The 20,191-nt window shown below is 37.5% G+C and overlaps 2 protein-coding genes across 3 annotated transcripts in view; one reads left to right on the top strand and one right to left on the bottom strand.

Moving 5' to 3' along the window:
- Positions 1-14,525, top strand: part of Esco1 (establishment of sister chromatid cohesion N-acetyltransferase 1) — a 48,157-nt gene extending 33,632 nt beyond the window's left edge. Inside the window, exons 8-11 of one of the 2 annotated variants that reach the window (XM_028759498.1) lie at positions 5,420-5,509; positions 8,193-8,336; positions 11,398-11,585; positions 13,390-14,525. In XM_028759498.1, coding sequence (XP_028615331.1) covers positions 5,420-5,509; positions 8,193-8,336; positions 11,398-11,585; positions 13,390-13,537 — 570 coding nt within the window. In that variant the 3' untranslated portion in view covers positions 13,538-14,525. Of the gene's footprint in view, positions 1-4,702; positions 4,825-5,419; positions 5,510-8,192; positions 8,337-11,397; positions 11,586-13,389 lie in introns of those variants that run through there. The other variant, XM_028759499.1, reaches the window with a different exon arrangement.
- Positions 14,526-17,452: 2,927 nt separating this feature from the next.
- Positions 17,453-20,191, bottom strand: part of Greb1l (GREB1 like retinoic acid receptor coactivator) — a 247,506-nt gene continuing 244,767 nt past the window's right edge. Inside the window, exon 33 of the mRNA XM_028759515.1 lies at positions 17,453-20,082. Within this exon, the coding sequence (XP_028615348.1) occupies positions 19,919-20,082 (164 nt within the window). The 3' untranslated portion in view covers positions 17,453-19,918. The remainder of the gene's footprint in view (positions 20,083-20,191) is intronic.

Here is a 20,191-nt window from a genome sequence, read left to right on the forward strand (position 1 = left end):
CTCTCTCTCTCTCTCTCTCTCTCTCTTCCCCCCGCCATCTTTTTTTTTTTTTTTTTTTTTTAGGTTTTTCGAGATAGGGTTTCTCTGTGTAGCCCTGGCTGTCCTGGAGCTCACTCTGTAGACCAGGCTGGCCTCGAACTCAGAGGTCCACCTGCCTCTGCCTCCCAGGTGCTGGGATTGAAGGCGTGGGCCACCACTGTCCGGCTGTCATTTCATTCTTTTAACCTCTTCTGTTGTTCTTGTTTTTATTAACAATACCTTATGATGAGCAAGGCGGGGTGACTCCTTTAATCCCAGCACTCCGGAGACAGAGGCAGATAGATCTCTGTGTATTAGAGGCTAGCCTGATCAGCTAGAGCTATGTTAAGAGACCTTGTATTTAAAAAAAAAAAAAAAAAAAAATCCAAGCTTAGTGATGACTCTTTAATCCCAGCACTCAGGGTGCAGAGGCAGGCAGGTCTCTGAGTTTGATGCTAGCCTCCTCTACATTTTTTTTTTTAACTTTTTATTGATTCTTTGTGAGTTTCACATCGTGCACCCCAGTCCCAGTTACCTCCCCATCCCTTTGTATTTACTTTCTGTCCTTGCAACCTCCCCACCAAATTAAAAAAAAAAAATTTAAAAGCACACAAAAAAAAAAATCTTGTCGTGGAAGCTTAGTGTGTCTCACAGTATACCATTTTGATGGACCGTGCTTTTAATGTAGCAGCCAACATATCTGTGCTTATCCAAAAGACACACACACACAAAAAAAAGTCTCTTAAAAAAATAAACAGCCGGGCAGTGGTGGCGCACGCCTTTGGTCCCAGCACTTGGGAGGCGGAGACAGGCGGATTTCTGAGTTCCAGGCCAGATTGGTCTGCAGACTGAGTTCCAGGACAGCCAGAACTACACAGAGAAACCCTGTCTTGAAAAAAAAAAAAAGGAAAAAAAAGTTTAAAAAAATAAACAAACAAACAGAAAGATAAATTTCCTCATGAAAGCATCTAAGCATAATAAGTTTGTTTAATATTTGCTTCTGAGAAGAGCAAATGTGTTAGTAATTTTGATCCTCTTTAGGTATTTAAAAGGGTAATTTAATATAACTGCTATTTACCTGTAACTGAAATGGAATCTTTTATTTTTCACCTTACCTCCTATACTGTATAGTGACTTTCATGATATCTGAACCAAGCTCACAATTCATTTCATCAGGTACTAGATATTGGGTCATTTAAAGGTCTTGATAGCCTCATCTGAATTCATGCACTTGGCTTTAGTTGAATGGTTTCTGTTCATTGCTTCGTGGTTGAACGGTTGATGATTTACCCAGTGTTACTCCTACCCAGGCTAGGTGAGGCCTTCTTCTTTGGTTTCCTATTTGGTTTATCCTTTGTTTCTTATTTCATATATATTTCTACATATAGTCTTTTCTACAGTTTCACTAAATAAATATAATGTGTATAGATATAGGCTATAACTTGGTGATTTTTATTTTTTGCAATTTAGGCTTTTCTAATTTGAGTGTTAAACAAAGTGGTGCTGTTACGTAGCAAACCATAGAATGTTTAGGGCCAAAATACATGAACCTGATACAAGTCCTTCGCATTCAATTTGAATTGTTTAATTCTCATGTTAATTTAGGGGTTTTGTTTTGGTTTTGGGTTTTTTTTTTTTTTTTTTTTTTTTTTTTTTTGGTTTTTCCAGACAGGGTTTCTCTGTGTAGTCTTGGCTGTCCTGGAACTCACTCTGTAGACCAGGCTGGCCTCGAACTCAAAAATCCACCTGCCTCTGCCTCCCAAGTGCTGGGACTAAAGGCATGCAACACCACTGCCCGGCCTGGTTTTAGTTTTTTGATACAGGGTTTCTATGTAGCCCTGGCTGGTCTGGAACTCACTGTGTAGACCAGGCTGGCCTCACTCAGAAATCTGTCTACCTCTGCCTCCCTAGTGCTGGGATTAAAGCTGATTAATGCCTGGCATTGATGAATTTTTATAGTTGTATTGATGTGTCTGCCACTCAATGATTTTTTTTTAAATCATTTAAAAACCCTAATTTCTGCTTTTTAGATATCTAAGCAATCAGAACAAGGAAAATTTAATCAGTAGTTGTTAGTTGCTATTAGAAATCCAAACTAAGCTGGGAGCTGGTGGCACACACCTTTAATCCTACCATTTGAGAGGTAGAGGCAGTTGGATCTCTGCAATAGCAGAGTGAGTTCTAGGACAGTCAGAGCTACACAGTGAAACCCTGTCCCAAAAAACAAAACAACAACAAAATCCAAACTAGTGTGCTAGGGGTAAAGTTTCATAGTGAAACATTTACTTAGCATGCTATCAGCTCTAATTTCAAACCTCAGCATATATAGATGAGGGTTTTCATGAGAAATATGAATTAGAAATATAAAATGTGGCTTATATGTTAGTGTAAGCTTTTAATGCTAACACTTGAGAGTCAGAGACAGGCAGATGTATGAGTTTGAGACCAGCTTGGTCTACATAGCAAGACATTGTTTCAAAACAAAAACAAAAAGAAAATATAAAATGTTTTAAAGCATCCAAATGGCTAAATTACGGAAATGTAGATTTTGGGAAATATTTCCTGGTAGCAGAGGGTTATGTGTAATATGCTTACAGCTGAGAGTGAGAAGTATACATGCACTACACTAGAATGATGTATTTGTGAAGATGGTGTGGCTATTGGTTGGATTTCTCTAAATAAATATCCTTCACCTCTGTCTCATTTTCAACGAGGAGACAAATTTCAACTCTTAAATTCTCTAAAAGAGTCAAGTTATTAGTGATACTGGCAAAGTATTCACTGCACTTGAGTTACATAAGTGTTTTTGAGTTAACGTGATTGGTTTTATCTTTGTGCAGGATTGTAGTTATTGTACTTCAGGAACATTTTGTTGATTAGCTGAGTAGTATATTTGTTTTATTTGTACATACTAGTAAGAAGAGAGAATGAATTCTCCTGAGTTACCTAGTGGCTGTTCTGTGCTACTATTTGTCTGGTAACAGCCATTCTCTAGATTGTTTAGAATAGGAAACAGATCCAGAGTTGTAGTAGTTTCCCCAAAATTAACAAATTACTATATCTGTTAGTTCCCAAGAATCCAAACTTGAGGCTGGAGAGATGGTTCAAATGATTAGAAACATTTGTTCTTTCAGAAGAACCAATTTGGACCCAGAACCCACATGATAGCTCACAATCATCTATTAACCACCTTTCCAGGAAATCTAACACCCTCTCTTAGGGCAGCAGGCACTGACATGGTGTGAGCAAAAAGGACTTATACACATGAAATAAATATGAATATTTAAAACAACAAAAATGTAAGCTTTTATTACAGAAGTTTTTACTGGGTTATATCCTCATGAAGCTCAATGACGGCTAAGGAATAGTAATTTTGTCTTCCCCAGTTCCTTGTTACATACAAAAGCTTATTTTGGTACATGACAATCATATTGAAAATAAAAATTATCTAATTGGGATGGTTTTCGTAGACAAACATCACATTTCTAATTATTTCACAGGAAAAAATTGTACTAAAATGTTATTAAAATAATGTAAAACAAAATAATGTAATATCTGTGGTATGTAATGTAATTGTACCAATTTTGCTATTTTTAAAGGCAATTAATATGAAGAATAATGTAATTAACTATCTTTAGATAATTTAGTTCAGGAAGTATGTCTAGTTTGAAATTTTGTATAGTTTGAATTAAATCTGTAGTTCTTTATTGAACTTATAGTTTGATTTCTTTCTCCCATACTCTATGGTTTGATTTAAAGAACAAAAACAATAATTCCCCTTTCACATTGTAGAAAATATATTGGTTTCAAAAGTTTCCGAAGAAGTAATGTTAATGTAAATTCCTTCTTAAAGAGAAGTGTTATCGTTTATACCTTTAAAAATTGTTTAGTTATATTTAAATATGGATGTGATTCTGATTGAGCTTTTTATTATTGTGATTTATTAATCTTTAAACAGTTTAGATTTATTTTACTTTATGTGTATGAATGTTTTGTTTGTATGTGTGTATGTGCATGATGTACCTGTCTGTTGGATCTCCAGGAACTGAGGTTACAGATGGTTGTGAGCTATCATGTGGGTTCTGGGAATCGAACCTGGGTCCTGTGCAAGAGTACCAAGTACTCTATACATGCTGAGCCATCTCTCCAGCCTGATTTTTTAATCTTGAGATAGTTTTTCCATCCTTAGTTCATTTTAGTCACTTCAGTTTTACTTGTCTTTAAATACTTATTTTTTAAAGCAGATTTTGAATTTTCAGTATTTAGTTCTATGGTCTTATGTATGCTGACTTTTGTTACTAGAAATTTTTGTCTCCAGCTAAGATCCTGCTCCTATTCCATCAAAAAACAAAAACAAAAACAAAACAAAAAATAACTTAGAAAACCAGTTTCTGTCCTTTCAGACTTGCTAAAATATTATCAAAAAATTAGCTCTTCTTTATTAAGCTTTTATATTTTTAGAGATGATGCTAGAAAATAATTTTTTCCTAAATAGAATTACAAATTGCTTTTTAAAAGGCCTTTTTCCATAACATTGCTTGGGTAAGACTAATGAAACAACTAGTTATAGCTCACTCCTTCTGTAATCATTTTGAACTTCAAAGTTCCTAGTTTTAACCTCTGGTTCAGTCCCATCTTACTAGATTTAAGTGGCTTTTGTTTTGTTTTGTTTTTTTTCATGCAGGTTCTGCTCATTAATCACCACGAGTGTGGATCTGAAGAAGAGTTTATTACCTCTCTTTTTTTGAGTATGTCTAACTTCAGATACACACAACGTAGCCTCCTTCCCTATTAGATTCTTAGAAGGTAGTTATGTTTTTTATAGTCTCCTTCTTGTGGCTTTGATAGTTGTGAACAATAAGAGTAAAAGCTGTTCCTTTCATAGTGGGCTACTGCATGCAAATCAGTTCACCTGAAACCTCCTGGAGGTCTTTGGCATGCCAGACATAAATACAAGTGTTTGTTTATGGAGGTAACCATGTTTCAAAACAAAATCTAAGAGCTGAATTCTTTTATCCAGAATCTGGGAGAGTTACCCTTTCACTGGGAATCACTGACTTTAAGGGACTTGACTTTTTTAATTAATAATTTATTTATTTTATTTATTTATTTATTTATTTATTTTTTGGTGTGTGATTTTCAAAATTTGCTTAAGATGGGAAATGATAAATTAGAAAATTTGTGGTATGGCATATCTGTGAACTAGAACTAGAAATTAGCTTGTTCAATCTGTTGCAAGTTTAACAAAACATAATTTATCATGCTTTGTTAGTTAAGTATTAATGAACCCGTATTTTTAATGTTTGCAACTTTTAGACAAGTGGATGTATTTTTTTTGTCTTGTGCATGAATTAATGAAAAATTTATGTATGATACATAAAATTCATTCTTTTATATCTAGGGCTGGAAAAAAGAAAGAATTCTGGCTGAATATCCTGACGGTAGGATAATAATGGTTCTTCCTGAAGACCCAAAGTATGCTCTGAAAAAGGTAACTTTTCAGTGAAATTCCACACAGAAAACTTAGACTATGGTTAAGAGGATAATACATTGCAGGTTTTGTACATTGAGTACCAATTCTGAAAACAATAAATATTTAAAGAAGGTAATCCATGTAAAGAAAAAATGAATATAATTCATTTGAAATGAATTGAAAAATTATGCTAAACCTTACTCCATATAAGATTTATGAAGTAGATTGAATATTTCTTGTGAACAATGTGAATGATTACATGGAAGGCATCATAATTATGTCTTCAGTAGTTCATAGAATTTACTTTATTGAGAAATGAGTTAGATAACGAAGCATGGGACTGTTTTGTCTTACAGAACATTTTGAAAGGGGCCATGGCATAAACTTAAGTGCAGGCCTCTAGAGTTTAATCACCACTAATGAAAAAAGAAAAAACCATAACTTACATTTACAAATAATACACTTACTATGTCTTTCTTGTATTCTAGATTACTTTTGTTCATGAAAGATTTTTTTTTGTTTTTTTTTTTTTGTTTTGTTTTTGTTTTTGTTTTTCAAGACAGGGTTTCTCTGTGTAGCCCTGGCTGTCCTGGAACTCACTCTGTAGACCAGGCTGGCCTCGAACTCAGAAATCCGCCTGCCTCTGCCTCCCAAGTGCTGTGATTAAAGGCGTGCACCACCACAGCCCGGCATGAAAGATTCTTAATGTGGGTATGAGTTTAGTTCTTTATCTAAAAACGTAGTTGCACTCTAGTATGTGTCTAGAATGTCTAGAACCACAAGGGAAATAATTTGTTTGCTATGTTTTCTCTAGGTTTATAGTTGGACATCCTTAAATTTAGGACTATATCACCTGAAAAAGAGGCTAAGAAAAAACATATTATTTTAAAATATAGCTGATGTCTTATTTGATATAAAAAATATATCCTGTGGCTCCTTATGTCTTTAGATCAGTTTTCTGGTAAGAGAGTTACAGATACCAGATTAGCTCTAATGACACATAGAATGTCATAAAGCATGTTCAGCTTATCTTATATTTAAAGCATTGATCTTTACATAAAGGCAAATGCTTGAGGAATCACTAAGTAAGTAATGGAAATTCAAGTATGGAAAATTTCCAACTGTCATTCAAAAATACACAGTAGGAACTTTGCTACAGTACCCTACATGGCAGCCAGATTTTGCTTACTAGGAATTGTCTCAATAACTATTAATTTCTTTAATTAAGCATCTTAGGGAAAGCCCACAATTGATTATATTACTAGTTAGTAACCCATGCGTAATAGGCTTAAAATTAAAATACAAGGAATTGTGAGCAATCTGTCCCTAGGAATCACTCAGGGACACTCTTATAGGATGTCAGAGATTATGAGGGATAAATTTCCATCACTGATTAAGAAATGCACTTTGTTGTGTGTGCCATGGAAATGAGAGTATGGAGCAACCCAGAGGTTATTTCTATTTTAGGTTTAGTGATGGGAATGATCATTAGATGGAACATTTGCAGTCTGTCCCCTTGCCCCTCAAGATAGCGTCTCACTGTGCAGCCTGGTTGGCCTGGAACTTGCTGCTCAGACCAGGCTGGCCTCAGACTAACAGAAATCTGCCTGCCTCTACCTTGTAGATACCGGGATTAAAGGAATGTGCCACTGCCCTGGCAATTTAAGTTCTTTTAACTGGAGAATTTGTGTGCAGGCCACTATAGAGTTGTGATTTTCTTAGTGCCTACAAGAGCTCGAGCTTGGAAGAAGCAGTTGGATGGTGTGTTAATGCTGAAGATCCAAACCTCTGTTGCCTGTGATTTTCTAGATGTTTTAATGTTTGACATAAGATTATGTCACATTTGAATTTGTTTCTACAAAATGAAGTACTATAATATACAAAGGGATACTGGATTAGAATGGGCTCAGTTCTTGACTTGTCTCCCTTTAAGATGCTTGCTACATAGGAAGCATGAATTTCTTTGCTCTGTTCCATTAATTTTACTGTTGAGAGTTCTAACCAAGGCTTGGAAAGAAAAGTGGCTTGCTGACTAAGATACCCGTATGTTCCAACCATTGTAGATGCTTGGTGTTCCTACTAAGGGAGTAGTCTTTTTTTTTTTTTTTTTTTTTTTTTTTTTGGTTTTTCGAGACAGGGTTTCTCTGTATAGCCCTGGCTGTCCTGGAGCTCACTCTGTAGACCAGGCTGGCCTCGAACTCAGAAATCCGCCTGCCTCTGCCTCCCAAGTGCTGGGATTAAAGGCGTGCGCCACCACTGCCCGGCAGGGAGTAGTCTTAATGTTCTTACTTGTTTAGTGCTGATGCTCTCACCTACCCATCCTGTTACCTAGACTGCTGGGTTTGCAAAATCCTCTATTCTTCTTTTTTGCCAAGTTGCTTCTAGTGTTAAAAATCAGTATATATATCTAAAATAGTTCTTCAAGCTGGATATGGTGGAACACACCTGTGATTTAACATTAAGGCTGATTGCCACTAGTTCAAGGCCAACCTGGGCTACATATTGAGCACCAAGCCAGCAAGGAGACACATAACAAGATAACAAAAATCTGTCTCAAAAACCAAAAACCAACCAAACAAACAAAAAACCCACCTAAAACAAAAAGCTCTTTAGAGGGTATATCGATTCAGCTTATTGAGTAGTTTTTACCCGTATGCAATGTTTTCTTTGTTTAAAAAAAGTGTTTTTCTTTACTTGGTAGGTCGATGAAATTAGAGAGATGGTTGACAATGATCTGGGTTTCCAGCAGGCTCCATTGATGTGCTATTCCAGAACTAAAACACTTCTCTTTATTTCTAATGACAAAAAGGTAGTTGGTTGCCTAATTGCAGAACATATCCAGTGGGTAAGTGACTTCTAAAGAGTGCTCACATATAGTTTGATATCTAAATTAACTTATTACTATGTGATCTTTAAATAGTATCCTAATAAATCTATTTACATTTTAGATAAGGGTATAAATTTAAGACTTATGTATAATACTTCACTAGAGTTGTATCTTGTGTAGGAATTAAGTTTTCTGTTCTTTTTTTTTTTTTTTTGTGACATAGTCTCACTGTATAATATAGCTCGGGATATAATTCACTATGTAGCTCATGCTTTCCTCAAACTTGGAATCCTCCTGAGTGCTGGGATTATAGGTGTATACCACCATAGCCACGTACGAATTCATCTATCTGTCCTTTCTCCCTCCCTCCCTCCCTCCCTCCTTCCCTCCCTCTCTCCCTCCCTCCCTTTTTTCTTTCCCTTCCTTCTTCCTTCCATCTCTCCTCCTTTTTTTGAGATAGGGTCTCAATGGGTAGCCTTAGCTGTACCATGTAGACCAGGCTGGCCTTGGACTCATAGAGATCCTCCTATTTTTGCCTCCCTAGTGCTGAGATTAAAAGCATGTGTTACCATGCTGTCTTAGGGTTACCATTGCTGTAAAGAGATACCATGACCAAGGCAACTCTTACAAGGACAACATTTAATTAGGGCAGGCTTACAGTTTCAGAGGTTCAGTCTATTATCATCAAGGCAAGAACATGGCAGCTTCAAGGTAGGCATAGGGCAGGAGGAGCTGAGAGTACTACATCTTGTTCCAAAGGCAAACAGGAGAACACTGGCTCCCCCATGGCTAGGAGGAGGGTCTCCAAGCCTGTCCCCACACCAATACACTTCTTCCAACAAGGAACCACATATTTCAACAAGGACACACCTCCTAATAATGCTACTCCCTGGGCCAAGCTTATTCAAACTATCATACATTTGTGGCTGCTTTTGTAAATATAGTTTATTATAATCCTGCCACACCCATTGGTTTTCATACTTCTTAAAAAAATTTTTTAAATCAAACATAATTTTTACTTATTAACATGGGGTTATAAACACAAAAAGGCAGGATGTGGGGAAGGGGATGACACTGGAGCATGGGTGTTCAGGGGGAATACAGATATCTTTCAGAACAGGGTATTGGCTGGGTGAAGAAGGTTCAGGGGACAGGTCGCTATGACTCTGTCTATGATTCACTTGTCCTTATCTAAGTTGGTATTGTCTGCCAAGGCTACCTATTTACAAGGTCTATGACTACTCAGGCTGGTAAATTTCCACAAAAGCTGCCTGTTTATAATAGCTTATAGCCATCTGTTTCAGTGTTTTTCCACAGAGACCCAAGACTTGGTGTTAGTATACATGTATGACAGGCCTATTGCTGATTTTAGGCCTATGGCTGACTTTAGGCCTTCAGTGTATAAGCAGGGCTGCCCCTGACATCTCCTCCCTTCTCTAAGGATAGACGGGCTGTGGCGATTCTAATCTTGTGAAGGCGGGGATAGAGGCCTGACCTCCAGTAATTGAAGGGGATCTTGTAATGGCTCTGGTCCCCTGTTGTTGTTCAGTGAGGCATGAGGGTCATACCCATCCCGATGTCTTTTTCCTGGAGAGGGGATACTTTTGACATCAACCCCTATGCAGTCAGGCTTGTTCCTCAGAGACCTAGAAAGATATTTTTAACTACTATTTATATTCCTTTGCAGTAGCCTAAGCAAGAATTCAGATCTCCAGTCAGAGGGGGTTCTGGGTGGCCCCTCTCTGCTTGGTCTAGGGGCAGAAGTCCCTTCTTTTTGGTTGGGTGGAGATGGGTTTTGGGAACACCCTGGATAGAGTAACAACCTCATCTTGAGTCTCATGGTTCTCCATAGCTAACTTATGATAATGTATCTGAATAGGTTTTGCTACCAAATTATTTATCTGTTGTTTCACAAAGTTAGTCAGTCTATTTAAGGCCCAGGGACCAAAAGAAATAAGCAAAAATAATCCAATTAATGGTCCCAAGGTGGGAGGAAGTAGGGTTGACAACGATGGAGAGGTTGAAAGCCCATTCTTGTACCAGCTCTTATCTTTCTCTTTCTCTCTCTGTCTTTTCTCAGGGCCTTCTCTGACCTATTTCATGCTCTCTTTAACCATCCATGTCTTGTCTATGTAAAGGCAACATTCTTCTTTAAGGGCTGTACACAGTCAAGAGCTGTACACAGTCTTTTCTATTGTAAAGGAGTAAATCAAGTCCAATAAAGCCCTTTGAAATTTTTGGAGGTCTTTTCAGACAGCAAAACGAGAGTTTTCTTCATATTAGTGATGTCAATCTCTAGCTGTTTGATATTCTTGTTAATGACCTGTCGAAGGTCTGAGAAGTATAAGGTCGGAGGCCAGCATGTGGATTAGAACTTCTAACAGCAGACATCACGGGTGATTCATTTTTACCTGCCCGAGTTAGAGCTCCTGGGAGGCCCTCTTCCTCTGGGTTTTGTCAGTTTTCATACTTTTATACAGCTGCTTTCATACTATAAAGGCAGACAGAACAGCTGTTGAGGGTCCTGAAATAGTTACTGTCTGTGTCTCTGTAGAAAGTTTGTCACCCTTGAATAGGTCCATTGTTAAGTTAAGCTCTAAATGAGCAGTTGGTTTGTGTTTAGGAGGCAAATTATATACAAAGCAAGTTGCAGTTAGTGATGTGTTCACATAGTGAGTTTTACATAGCACTGAAGACCAACCTCAGAGAAGAGAAGTTTCTGGACTCTTTAATAAGTTTCACTTGAGCCAGACCTGAAATCTGTCTTATTTCAGCCAAGTTCTTGCTCATGTAATCAGTTGTACTTTGTTCATAATTAGTGTTGCATTGATATCTTTACCACATTCATAACTGTCTACACAAATGTATACTTTATCATAATACTTTTAAAAATTATATTTTCCTTCATGTATGTCTGTATGTCATGTGCATGCCTGGTGTTCCTCTAAGCCAAAAGAGGGCATAAATCCTTTGAAACTGAAGTCACAGATGGTTGTGAGCTGCCTTCATGACCTTGCATCAGCAAGATTTACATTAGACAACTGCTATCTTTATCTCTTCCCATTTTTGACACTTATAGGGCTATCGAGTTATAGAAGAGAAACTTCCAGTTATCAGGTCAGAAGAAGAAAAAGTCCGGTTTGAAAGGCAAAAAGCCTGGTGCTGCTCCACGATGCCGGAGCCTGCAATATGTGGGATCAGTCGGATATGGGTGTTCAGCATGATGCGGCGGAAGAAGATAGCTTCTCGCATGATTGAATGCCTCAGGTAGCTTATAGACTCAAATCATTGCAGGAGTTTAGCATTTCAATATAAAAATTGGTACTTAATTGTAACTGTGTAACTTTTATTTGTATTAATTGTAAATTTTGTATAAGTGTACTAGGTCTGTACATCCTTTTTGTTTAACTGTAAAATTAGTCCAATATAACAGACACATTTCAACCTATGTTCACTATTGGAGATAAATATTTATTGTGGAAACAAGTCTCTTTTCATATATATGATTTATAGATATTTTCCACCATTTTGTTGTTTGTCTTTTTATTTTCTTGATAATGTATAAAGGACCACAATAAAGTCCAGGCAGGCCTTAAAGGGCTTTTTTTTTTCTTTTTTTGAGACAGGGTCTTACTAAGTGTCCCTTTCTGGGCTGGAACGAACTTCTTGTGTAGATCAGGCTGACCTTGAACTCAGAGCTATCTGTCTGCCTTCCATGTGCCAGGATTAAACGCCTAACTAAGCCTTTGGCCTCAGCTATGGTCTTAAAAGTTTCGATCCTTTGCCTCACGATGGTAACGCCACACCTGGGTGTGCCTTTTGGCCACACACAGGTCTTACTTTGATGAGATCTTCATGTTCTTCTATTTGTCTTATATTTTAAAAGCCATTGTCTAATACATGGCCTCAAAGATGTGTGTCTGTCCTAGGAGTTTATAGTTCAGTTTTTACACTGAGGCTTTGGCTCTACTGCTTTTATGCTTATATGAGTGATAGCCACACAGATAAGCTTTTGCCATGTGGATGGATGTCCTACTGTTTCATCATTCCTTACAGGAGCTGTATGCAGCCTCTAAATAGTTGTTGGCCAGGGCATATTTGCAGAGGTTTACATCTGGACTTGTGGTTTGTTTCATTGTTCTGTGTTCTGTGTATCTCTGCTTATGTCAGTATTACACATCTGGAAGGTTGTAGTTTTATGTGGCATATTTGGAAATAGTCCTTTGGTTTGTTCTTTTTTTTCTTAAAAAAATTAAAAGTTTTCTTTGTGAATTATAAGATCAGCTTGTCAGTTCCTCCAAGGAAGACAGCTATGGGTCAGTGTGTACAGTAATAACATCTTAACTGTACTGAGTCTTCTGATTTTTAAACATGGGGCATCCTTATTAGGTTTTTATTTAGACAATATTTTATAGTTTTTAGCTTACAACTCTTTTGGTAATTATTCTAAGCATTATACTCAACTTGGTGTTATAGGGTTGTTTTTTTCTTGGTGTTTGGATTACTAATTTCAGGAATACAGCTAATACATAGATAGCTAATACAGTTCATCCTGAATATCAATCTGGACTGTAACTTTTGAAATAATTTACTAAATCTTAATAGGCCTTTGGTAAAGCCCTCAGGATTTCCTATATACTAGATCACATCTTCTGCCAGAGAACAAGTTGTTCTTCTGTTCAGTCAGGACCCTTATTTCTTTTCCTGTTTATGAACTATCAGTGATGCTATTGAAGGGGGCGAGGACAGACTTACCTTTTCCTGATCTCTGAGAAACAGAAGCAGTTTAGTCTTTCATTGCCATACCTGGATTGAGTGAGAAGTTCTTCATCCTCTTAGTTGTTGAGTACTTTATGACAAGATGTTGGGAAAATGTTTTATAATTATTGCTTTTGTAAAAATCTTACTACTTCAAACTATAATATTTTAGATGAACAGGTGTTTTATTTTTTAGAATAACATAGCACTGCGTCTTCCTTGTCTAAATGAATTTGATGGGTTGTTCAGTTTCAGTGAATAAAGATTAATTTTTCAATCTTACCTATTTTCTCCCCCCCCCTTTTTTTAATAGGAGTAACTTTATTTATGGCTCATATTTGAGTAAAGAAGAAATTGCTTTCTCAGATCCCACTCCTGACGGAAAGCTGTTTGCAACACAGTACTGTGGCACTGGTCAGTTTCTGGTCTATAATTTTATCAATGGACAGAATACCACCTAATACAGATCTTGCTTACTGTGCCAGAAGACATCTTTTGAAGAGAAAGAATTGGTTGCTGACTTTATCCAGGAACTAGGGCCATTTTTTTTACAAATGAACTCAGGACTGGCAACAACCATATGGTTGTTCCATTTTCATAAAATTGGAAACATTGCAGTAACAGCTTATTATTGTTTTGTTTTTTTAAAGAAGATATTTTATTATCTTTTACAGAAATTTATGATTGTATTTTATCTATAGTTATTTAGACATGTTTACATGCAGCAGATAATTGTTCATAGTGGACTGAAAATTAATGCAAGGACTATGATCTCAGTGATAAGTATATTTTGAAGTTCTTAATATGGAGATATACCAGTGTAGCTTGGTACTGTATTTTTTTATATTGATCTGCCGATACCAGTTATAGGTTTAAAGATTGTATTTTCAAAGTGAAAACCAATGCTTTTGAGTTCCTTTTCAAAGAGAGTACAGTATTACACACTTAAGAATTTGAAGTTACTCAAGTATTCTCTAAGGAGACCCCACAGAAAAGGAGAGCTCCAAGTGAAAGAACTTGTATAACAGCAAGTGTCTCCATTGCTTATGTTTCTGGCACTGATGGTGCAGGGAAGCTCTCTCTCATGTGGAGCCATAGAGGACTAGTGTCACAAAGAACTAGAATAATTGTAAACTAAATGTGGATGGCTTGGTATCTGCATTGTTATTCCTCAGAAATACTGCACTGAGTATACGCCCTCATTATTGGACTTCATCTTGATACTTGTCTGTCCTTTATAGTGCCCTCTACTTTTAAAGGGTTATATGTTGAAAAACTGCTGTGGCCTTTTATGACCTGTATATAATGTAGAATAAAATAATAAAATTCTTGATAGCTTTTTCTAAGTGATAAATGTACCTGATACAATGTTGTGTTGAATGTTTGTATCTTTCCAGGGAGTTTCTTAGGTTTGAGACTGAAATATAATTAAAATACAGGCTTCTTAAAGGTAGTTCTCACTAGCTTGCAAATTCTTTCTGAATATTTTAATATTAACTTTAAAAGAACCACAGCACAAGAGTGAAGCACCACTGTGGTTTCAGTTAGATCATCTTTATGGGCTGGAACGATCATATTGCCACTGAAAACTTATAAAAATTTAGGGACTCACATTATGATTAATGTGAGCAAAGTCAGGTGTACATTTATCCCCCTGTAGGTTTGCTCTTTTATTATCTATGGAGTGGTGTCACACTGTACTCTTGACATGAGTAGAATGGTGGAGGGTATAATTATTTTCCTTCTGTCTCAAAAACAGTGATCCAGCTTTTCTTTTTCTAAAGATTTTACATTTGATTTTATTGAATGTGTGAGTGTCTCTATGTATATATGTGTACCACATGCCTGCCTGGTGCCCTGGCATTGGATTTTCTGGAAGTAGATTTACAAGATGGTTGTGAGCTGCTTCCCCATCCCCCATAGGGGCAGGGGACTGAACTCCGGACTTGTGCAAAAGCAAGAGGTGCTTCCTCCTTCTAGCTCCACTCATCCTCATCACCTCAGTCATCTCATTATCTTTCTGTTTCTGAGACAGGATTTTGCTGTATCCCTGGCTGGCTGTGATCACAAGAGATCTGGTAGCTTCTGCCTCCCGAATGCTGGGATTAAAGGCCTGTGCAGCTATTACTTCTATATTTTCTATCTTTCTTTCTTTTAAATTTATTTGTATGTAAACCTCCACGAGTAGACTGTTCTAGCCATCTTCCCTCCTTCTTTGCCTGATAAGTACATTGATGTAAGCATGGTGAAACTTTTGGATAGTGTTAGTTCTCTGGTCCTGTTAACTTCATTAACACAGGTCCCATTTCCATGTGAGCTCTAACACTACTTGGATTAGCAGGCCGTGCTTGACAAAGACTTAAAGGCAGAGCAGGATAATTACTGATTGGTGGCTTTAAGTGTTGTTATTACTGGGAAGGAAAATTAGAGATACTTTTCACATTAGTAGTAACAACAACAACAACAATAATAGTAATAACTCAACCCCTCAAATTTGACAGTCTAGGTGTTTCTCTAAGAATAGTACCATTTGAGGGTGTCAGACCCGTGTTTAGGGTTGCATCATGAAAACCCAATAAAAAAGGTCTCTCTCTCTCTCCCTCTCTCTCCCTCTCTCTCTCTCTCTCTCCCCCCCCAAGATTTACTAATTTTTTTTTATGTTCATTAATGTTTTCCCTGCATGTATGAGGGTACCAGATCCCCTGGAAGTACAGTTACAGACAGTTGTGAGCTGCCATGTGAATGCTGAGGATTGAACCTGGGTCCTCTGGAAGAGCAGCCAGTGCTCTTAACCACTGAGCCATCTCTCCAGCCCACAATAGGGTTTAAAAGAAGAGACTTTGGATTCTAAAAGGACTATACGGGCAGCCTGTAAAAAATATTGAAACACCGAACTCTAAACTCTTAATATAGGGATGGAGGTGAAGAGATGGGTGTTTCTAACTACAGACGTGCTTCATGGCAAAGTGAAGTGTTGGGGATAAGCAGGAGTTGCCATTTGCCTTTCAGTAGACAAGTTGAAAACTAACAGTGAAAATTAGGGTATGGATTGGGAGGATTTGGTGGGGAAGGGCAGGTTCAGTTCTGGTCAAGGTTTAAGGTGGTTACAGACTTCCAAGTGGAGTTAACACCTTCCCAGTTGTATATGTGGAGCTAGAGTTTGAGAGCGGTTTCGACTTATGCTGTTACTTGATGGTTTAAATGAGATGATCATCCTGGGATAGTAAAAGGAATACTAGAGATCTGTGAGAAACACCAGTATTTGAGACTACTTGCAGTGGCATAAGCAAGGAAAAGAGAGTCCTCGAAGAGTGATGAAAAACCAAGGAAACAGCCTTAGAAACTAAAGAGGGATCACCACTCTCAGAACACAGTTGAGAAGGGAGTCTCCATGGTGCTAGAAAAAGAGCAGCATCTGTGGACTGTTAGAGGCAGTGGCCATAGACTTCAGAGGAAATTTGTATAATTGCTGCATATTGGCCCTCAGATAGTTGTCCCTCCTTTCTGAAAGGATCAAGCATTATTATAGGAACCGTGTGTTTTGATGGATTTTGCCCTTACTTGTGTGGATGATTTCTCAAGCAAGACTTGATCACACTTGATAATGTGTTGTGAACTCAGTACATTTACCAAGAGCTTGACCATGAGTTCAGAGCCACTGTGAAGTGCATTGGTTCTTATTGCCTGGCCTGGCTGCCCAGTTACATGGAGACAGCGTCCGTTTACTGAGGGTTAATGTTGCTGAGTCAGTTACTACAATAGTACCTCTTTCTCATTGCTTCCAAGGAAACAGCCTCAGAAACTCAGCAGTTGGCATGTTGTTAGACTTCCCAGGGCAGTTACTTTGGCAGATATAGAAGCCTGCTTCCCCTCTGCCTGTCACTACACTTGAAAATATTTATTGCTGCTCTTATTGATGGTCTTTGGCCTAGATGAGTGGTTTTGTTTCAAATTCTGTTATTATAAATGCTGTTTACATATTAGAACTGAAAAACTTTTTTCTAAGAGTAGGTAAGAGTAGATGGAATTTAGAAAAAGACCAAGATTACTAATAAAACCCCTAATTGAGAATTCACCAAAGTAAGCACAGTTGCTTTCTACATATGTCTGTTATCTGTAATTGTGTAGCGGTTACAGTTTTTCTAGTGGAGTTTTGGTAGATATAGCTGCTTTGGGCAAGCTATATTCAGCTTATTTATATTCAGCTATTTACTTAGTCTTTATTTTTGGATTGTGCTAAAATAGTAGAATTTTAAAGCCATAGAAGGCATGATAACAGAACTTCCAGACTTTTCTTGGACATTGGCAGTTATGGAATTCATTTTACCTTTTAACATTTGGAAAAAGTGGTTTAAAGAAGACAAACTTTTTTTCGTAGCTGAGGAGTGAGAGGGAATTTTAATACATTTGCCAAATCAAAGGACAAGAACATACTGTAGACACAACTTAAGACAGCTTAGAGTCATAAACAAAATGTGAGGTAGACTGACTAGCGAGTGAAATTCACCACGTTTTGGTTAAGAAAGTTTTACAGTAACAGTAACACAGATGCCCCCTTTCTAACAATCACATGAAGCAGTTGTATGAATTACAGCCAAAACTCGACTACAGCATTTCTAAGTTTCAGTTTACATTCAGTATTAACCTCTGTGAACTATCACGCATGCCAAGCAGGTCTGCAGGTAAGTTACCAGGTTTACCCTACCTCAATGTCTTAGTGAATCCATTTGCCCTACTTCAGTGTCCTCGGGGATGGAAAAAGGTAAGATCAAACACACCAAGACAGGAATTAGCAAATCACGGTGGCCTGGGCTTGTGCAATTTCATTCTTGAAGAGGACCTAGTATTTTCTCTAAAACATTATACTGATGTAGGTAATTTTAAAAGATCCAAACCTTAATGAAGTTAGGCTTTGCAGACAAAGAGGCAGGTAAATTGAGCTTTCTCAACTATTGGAGTGATGGCCTTTTGGTTTTATTCTGACATTTCTCTTGAACAGAGTTGAATAGTATTTACAGTTCATGATCACTTGGATTTCTAGATTGTAGCCCTAACTAACATGGAGTACTTGCATTAAAGTAACTTAGTCCAAAAAGAATAAACCAGTAAGAACTTCTAAGAGGCCTCTGCCCTTCATAAAATTGTTGTGAAATTATTTCAAGTATTTTATTCACCTTACATAGTGTTATTGGAATATTGCACAAACAGTGGCTTTCTTGATTTTACCTGCATTGGATCCTTTCAGCAAAGCAGGAACGAGTTAGATACATTGATATCTAATTCAGACTTCCCTAGAACGTACCTCTTTGCTGAAATTCTGCTGTACTAAAGCTAAGTAAGCATATAATAAGGCAAAGTCCTCTGTGAAGGACAATTAAAAGTGGGATTAAAAGGAATTATCCATTTAAAATACATTTAAAACATCATAAGTAGCTATATTAAAACCAAGAGATCTGCAAACCATGTCCATCTAAGACATTCCATCTTCTGACTAGCTGTAAAGTCCTTGTTATCCCTGGATAACCAAGTCCATCATCTAACACGTGCAGTAACGTCGGCTCAGTAGGACTCTCAGTAGTCTTAGGTCCTACGACAGAGTCAAGTAAAAGTGACAATCCTAACTGGAGATAAACTCATCCACATGAGCTGGGAAGACTCTGAAGAGACCACAAACTACACGGTTTCAGTGTAAACTCCCAGTAGATCGGTAATTGTAGAATATTTTCTCAAAATGTTTCTGATTAAAATATTTGGTTACAAATACATAGAAACTTATGCCTCCTACTGTTGTTGGTATTAGTCATACACTACCTGATAACTTTAGTGAGTCCAAAAGACTCTTCATGGAGTCTTCTTTACTCAGGGAAAATGTCACTGATAAAATTATAAGGAAAACTTGTCTATGGTTCCACTCATTTTTATCTGTCAGTGCACCACAGCTGTTACTCACTGAGTGTTTAACGGATGCTAAGCCTGAGCCAATGAAACCAGCTAGGTAGACTCCACAATAGAATCCTAGCGTGCTATGTGGGTTTCCAGGTGCCAACTGCTTACTTTGAATCAACACAGTGGTCCGGGATAACTGAAGAATACATCACTGTCTATGTTTTCATAGACATAGTGTGCTTAAAACTAGAAATTGGAAAAGCAAAAGAGTTAAGCTCAGAGAACCTTCATAGATGCACACAGTGCCTGTTCTGCATTTACTGATTTTTTGTTCAGTTTAAATAGTAAACTTTTAACTTCTGTGGAAATTTTGCCAAAGGTTTCAATACATAAAAGATTATATCTTAAACTAACACTGCACGGAGAAAGACAAGCTACTTCTTTTTAAATACAAATATCTTCTACATTCTATCATTTCAGACCCCTGAGTAATACTGTACCAAAGTACAGATCTGAAGAGAAACTGAGGGTTCAGGCCTCAAGTGTTAATCTTCAGTTCATTCCACACCAGTGGTGTGAGTCTCATGTAACACATTCAAGCTGGCTAATGCTGACAGTCTCTTGCCCTCAACATAGTATGGTTTAAAAAAAAAAAGAAAACAATGCAGACTCCACATTTGTTCTCCAGAATATATCCTTGGGCTCCCACAAGCAGAGCACACCCTAAGTAGCTGCATAACTGCCCACTGTAGCATTGACCTGAGCCAGAGTCCTGTCAGCAGAACTGAAAGGACAGTGCCCCCAAAGACCTTGGTCACATTTGGGGAGCTCTTTGGAGAAGAGATAAATATGTTGCACTTTGCTCCACAGTGATTGTACTTTAAAGGAAAAAAAATCCCCAATAATTGTCCCACCCCCTTAGGGGTCTGTTTGTTGGTTTTGGTTTCTTCAAAAACTCAAACATGGCGTCCAGTAAGAAAGTAGAGAGGCTTGTCATCACTGCTGTTAGCAGTTTGAAACTCATCCCGGAGGCGGAACTGCCACTCATCCTCTAACTCTAAGCGAACAATTGTTTGACGTAAGGAGCTTCTGTCTTGGCAGATGACGCACAGGGTAGCACCTTCAGGGAGGAAGTTGATTACATTGGTAAGAACATTACATTACTACCTTTGGAAACCAACATACAGGTAGAGAAATCTTTTCTCTCTCTCTCTGTCTCTCTCTCTCTC

Source organism: Grammomys surdaster, unplaced genomic scaffold, assembly GCF_004785775.1.
Source record: "Grammomys surdaster isolate TR1022 unplaced genomic scaffold, NIH_TR_1.0 126298, whole genome shotgun sequence".
Taxonomy (NCBI): domain Eukaryota; kingdom Metazoa; phylum Chordata; class Mammalia; order Rodentia; family Muridae; genus Grammomys; species Grammomys surdaster.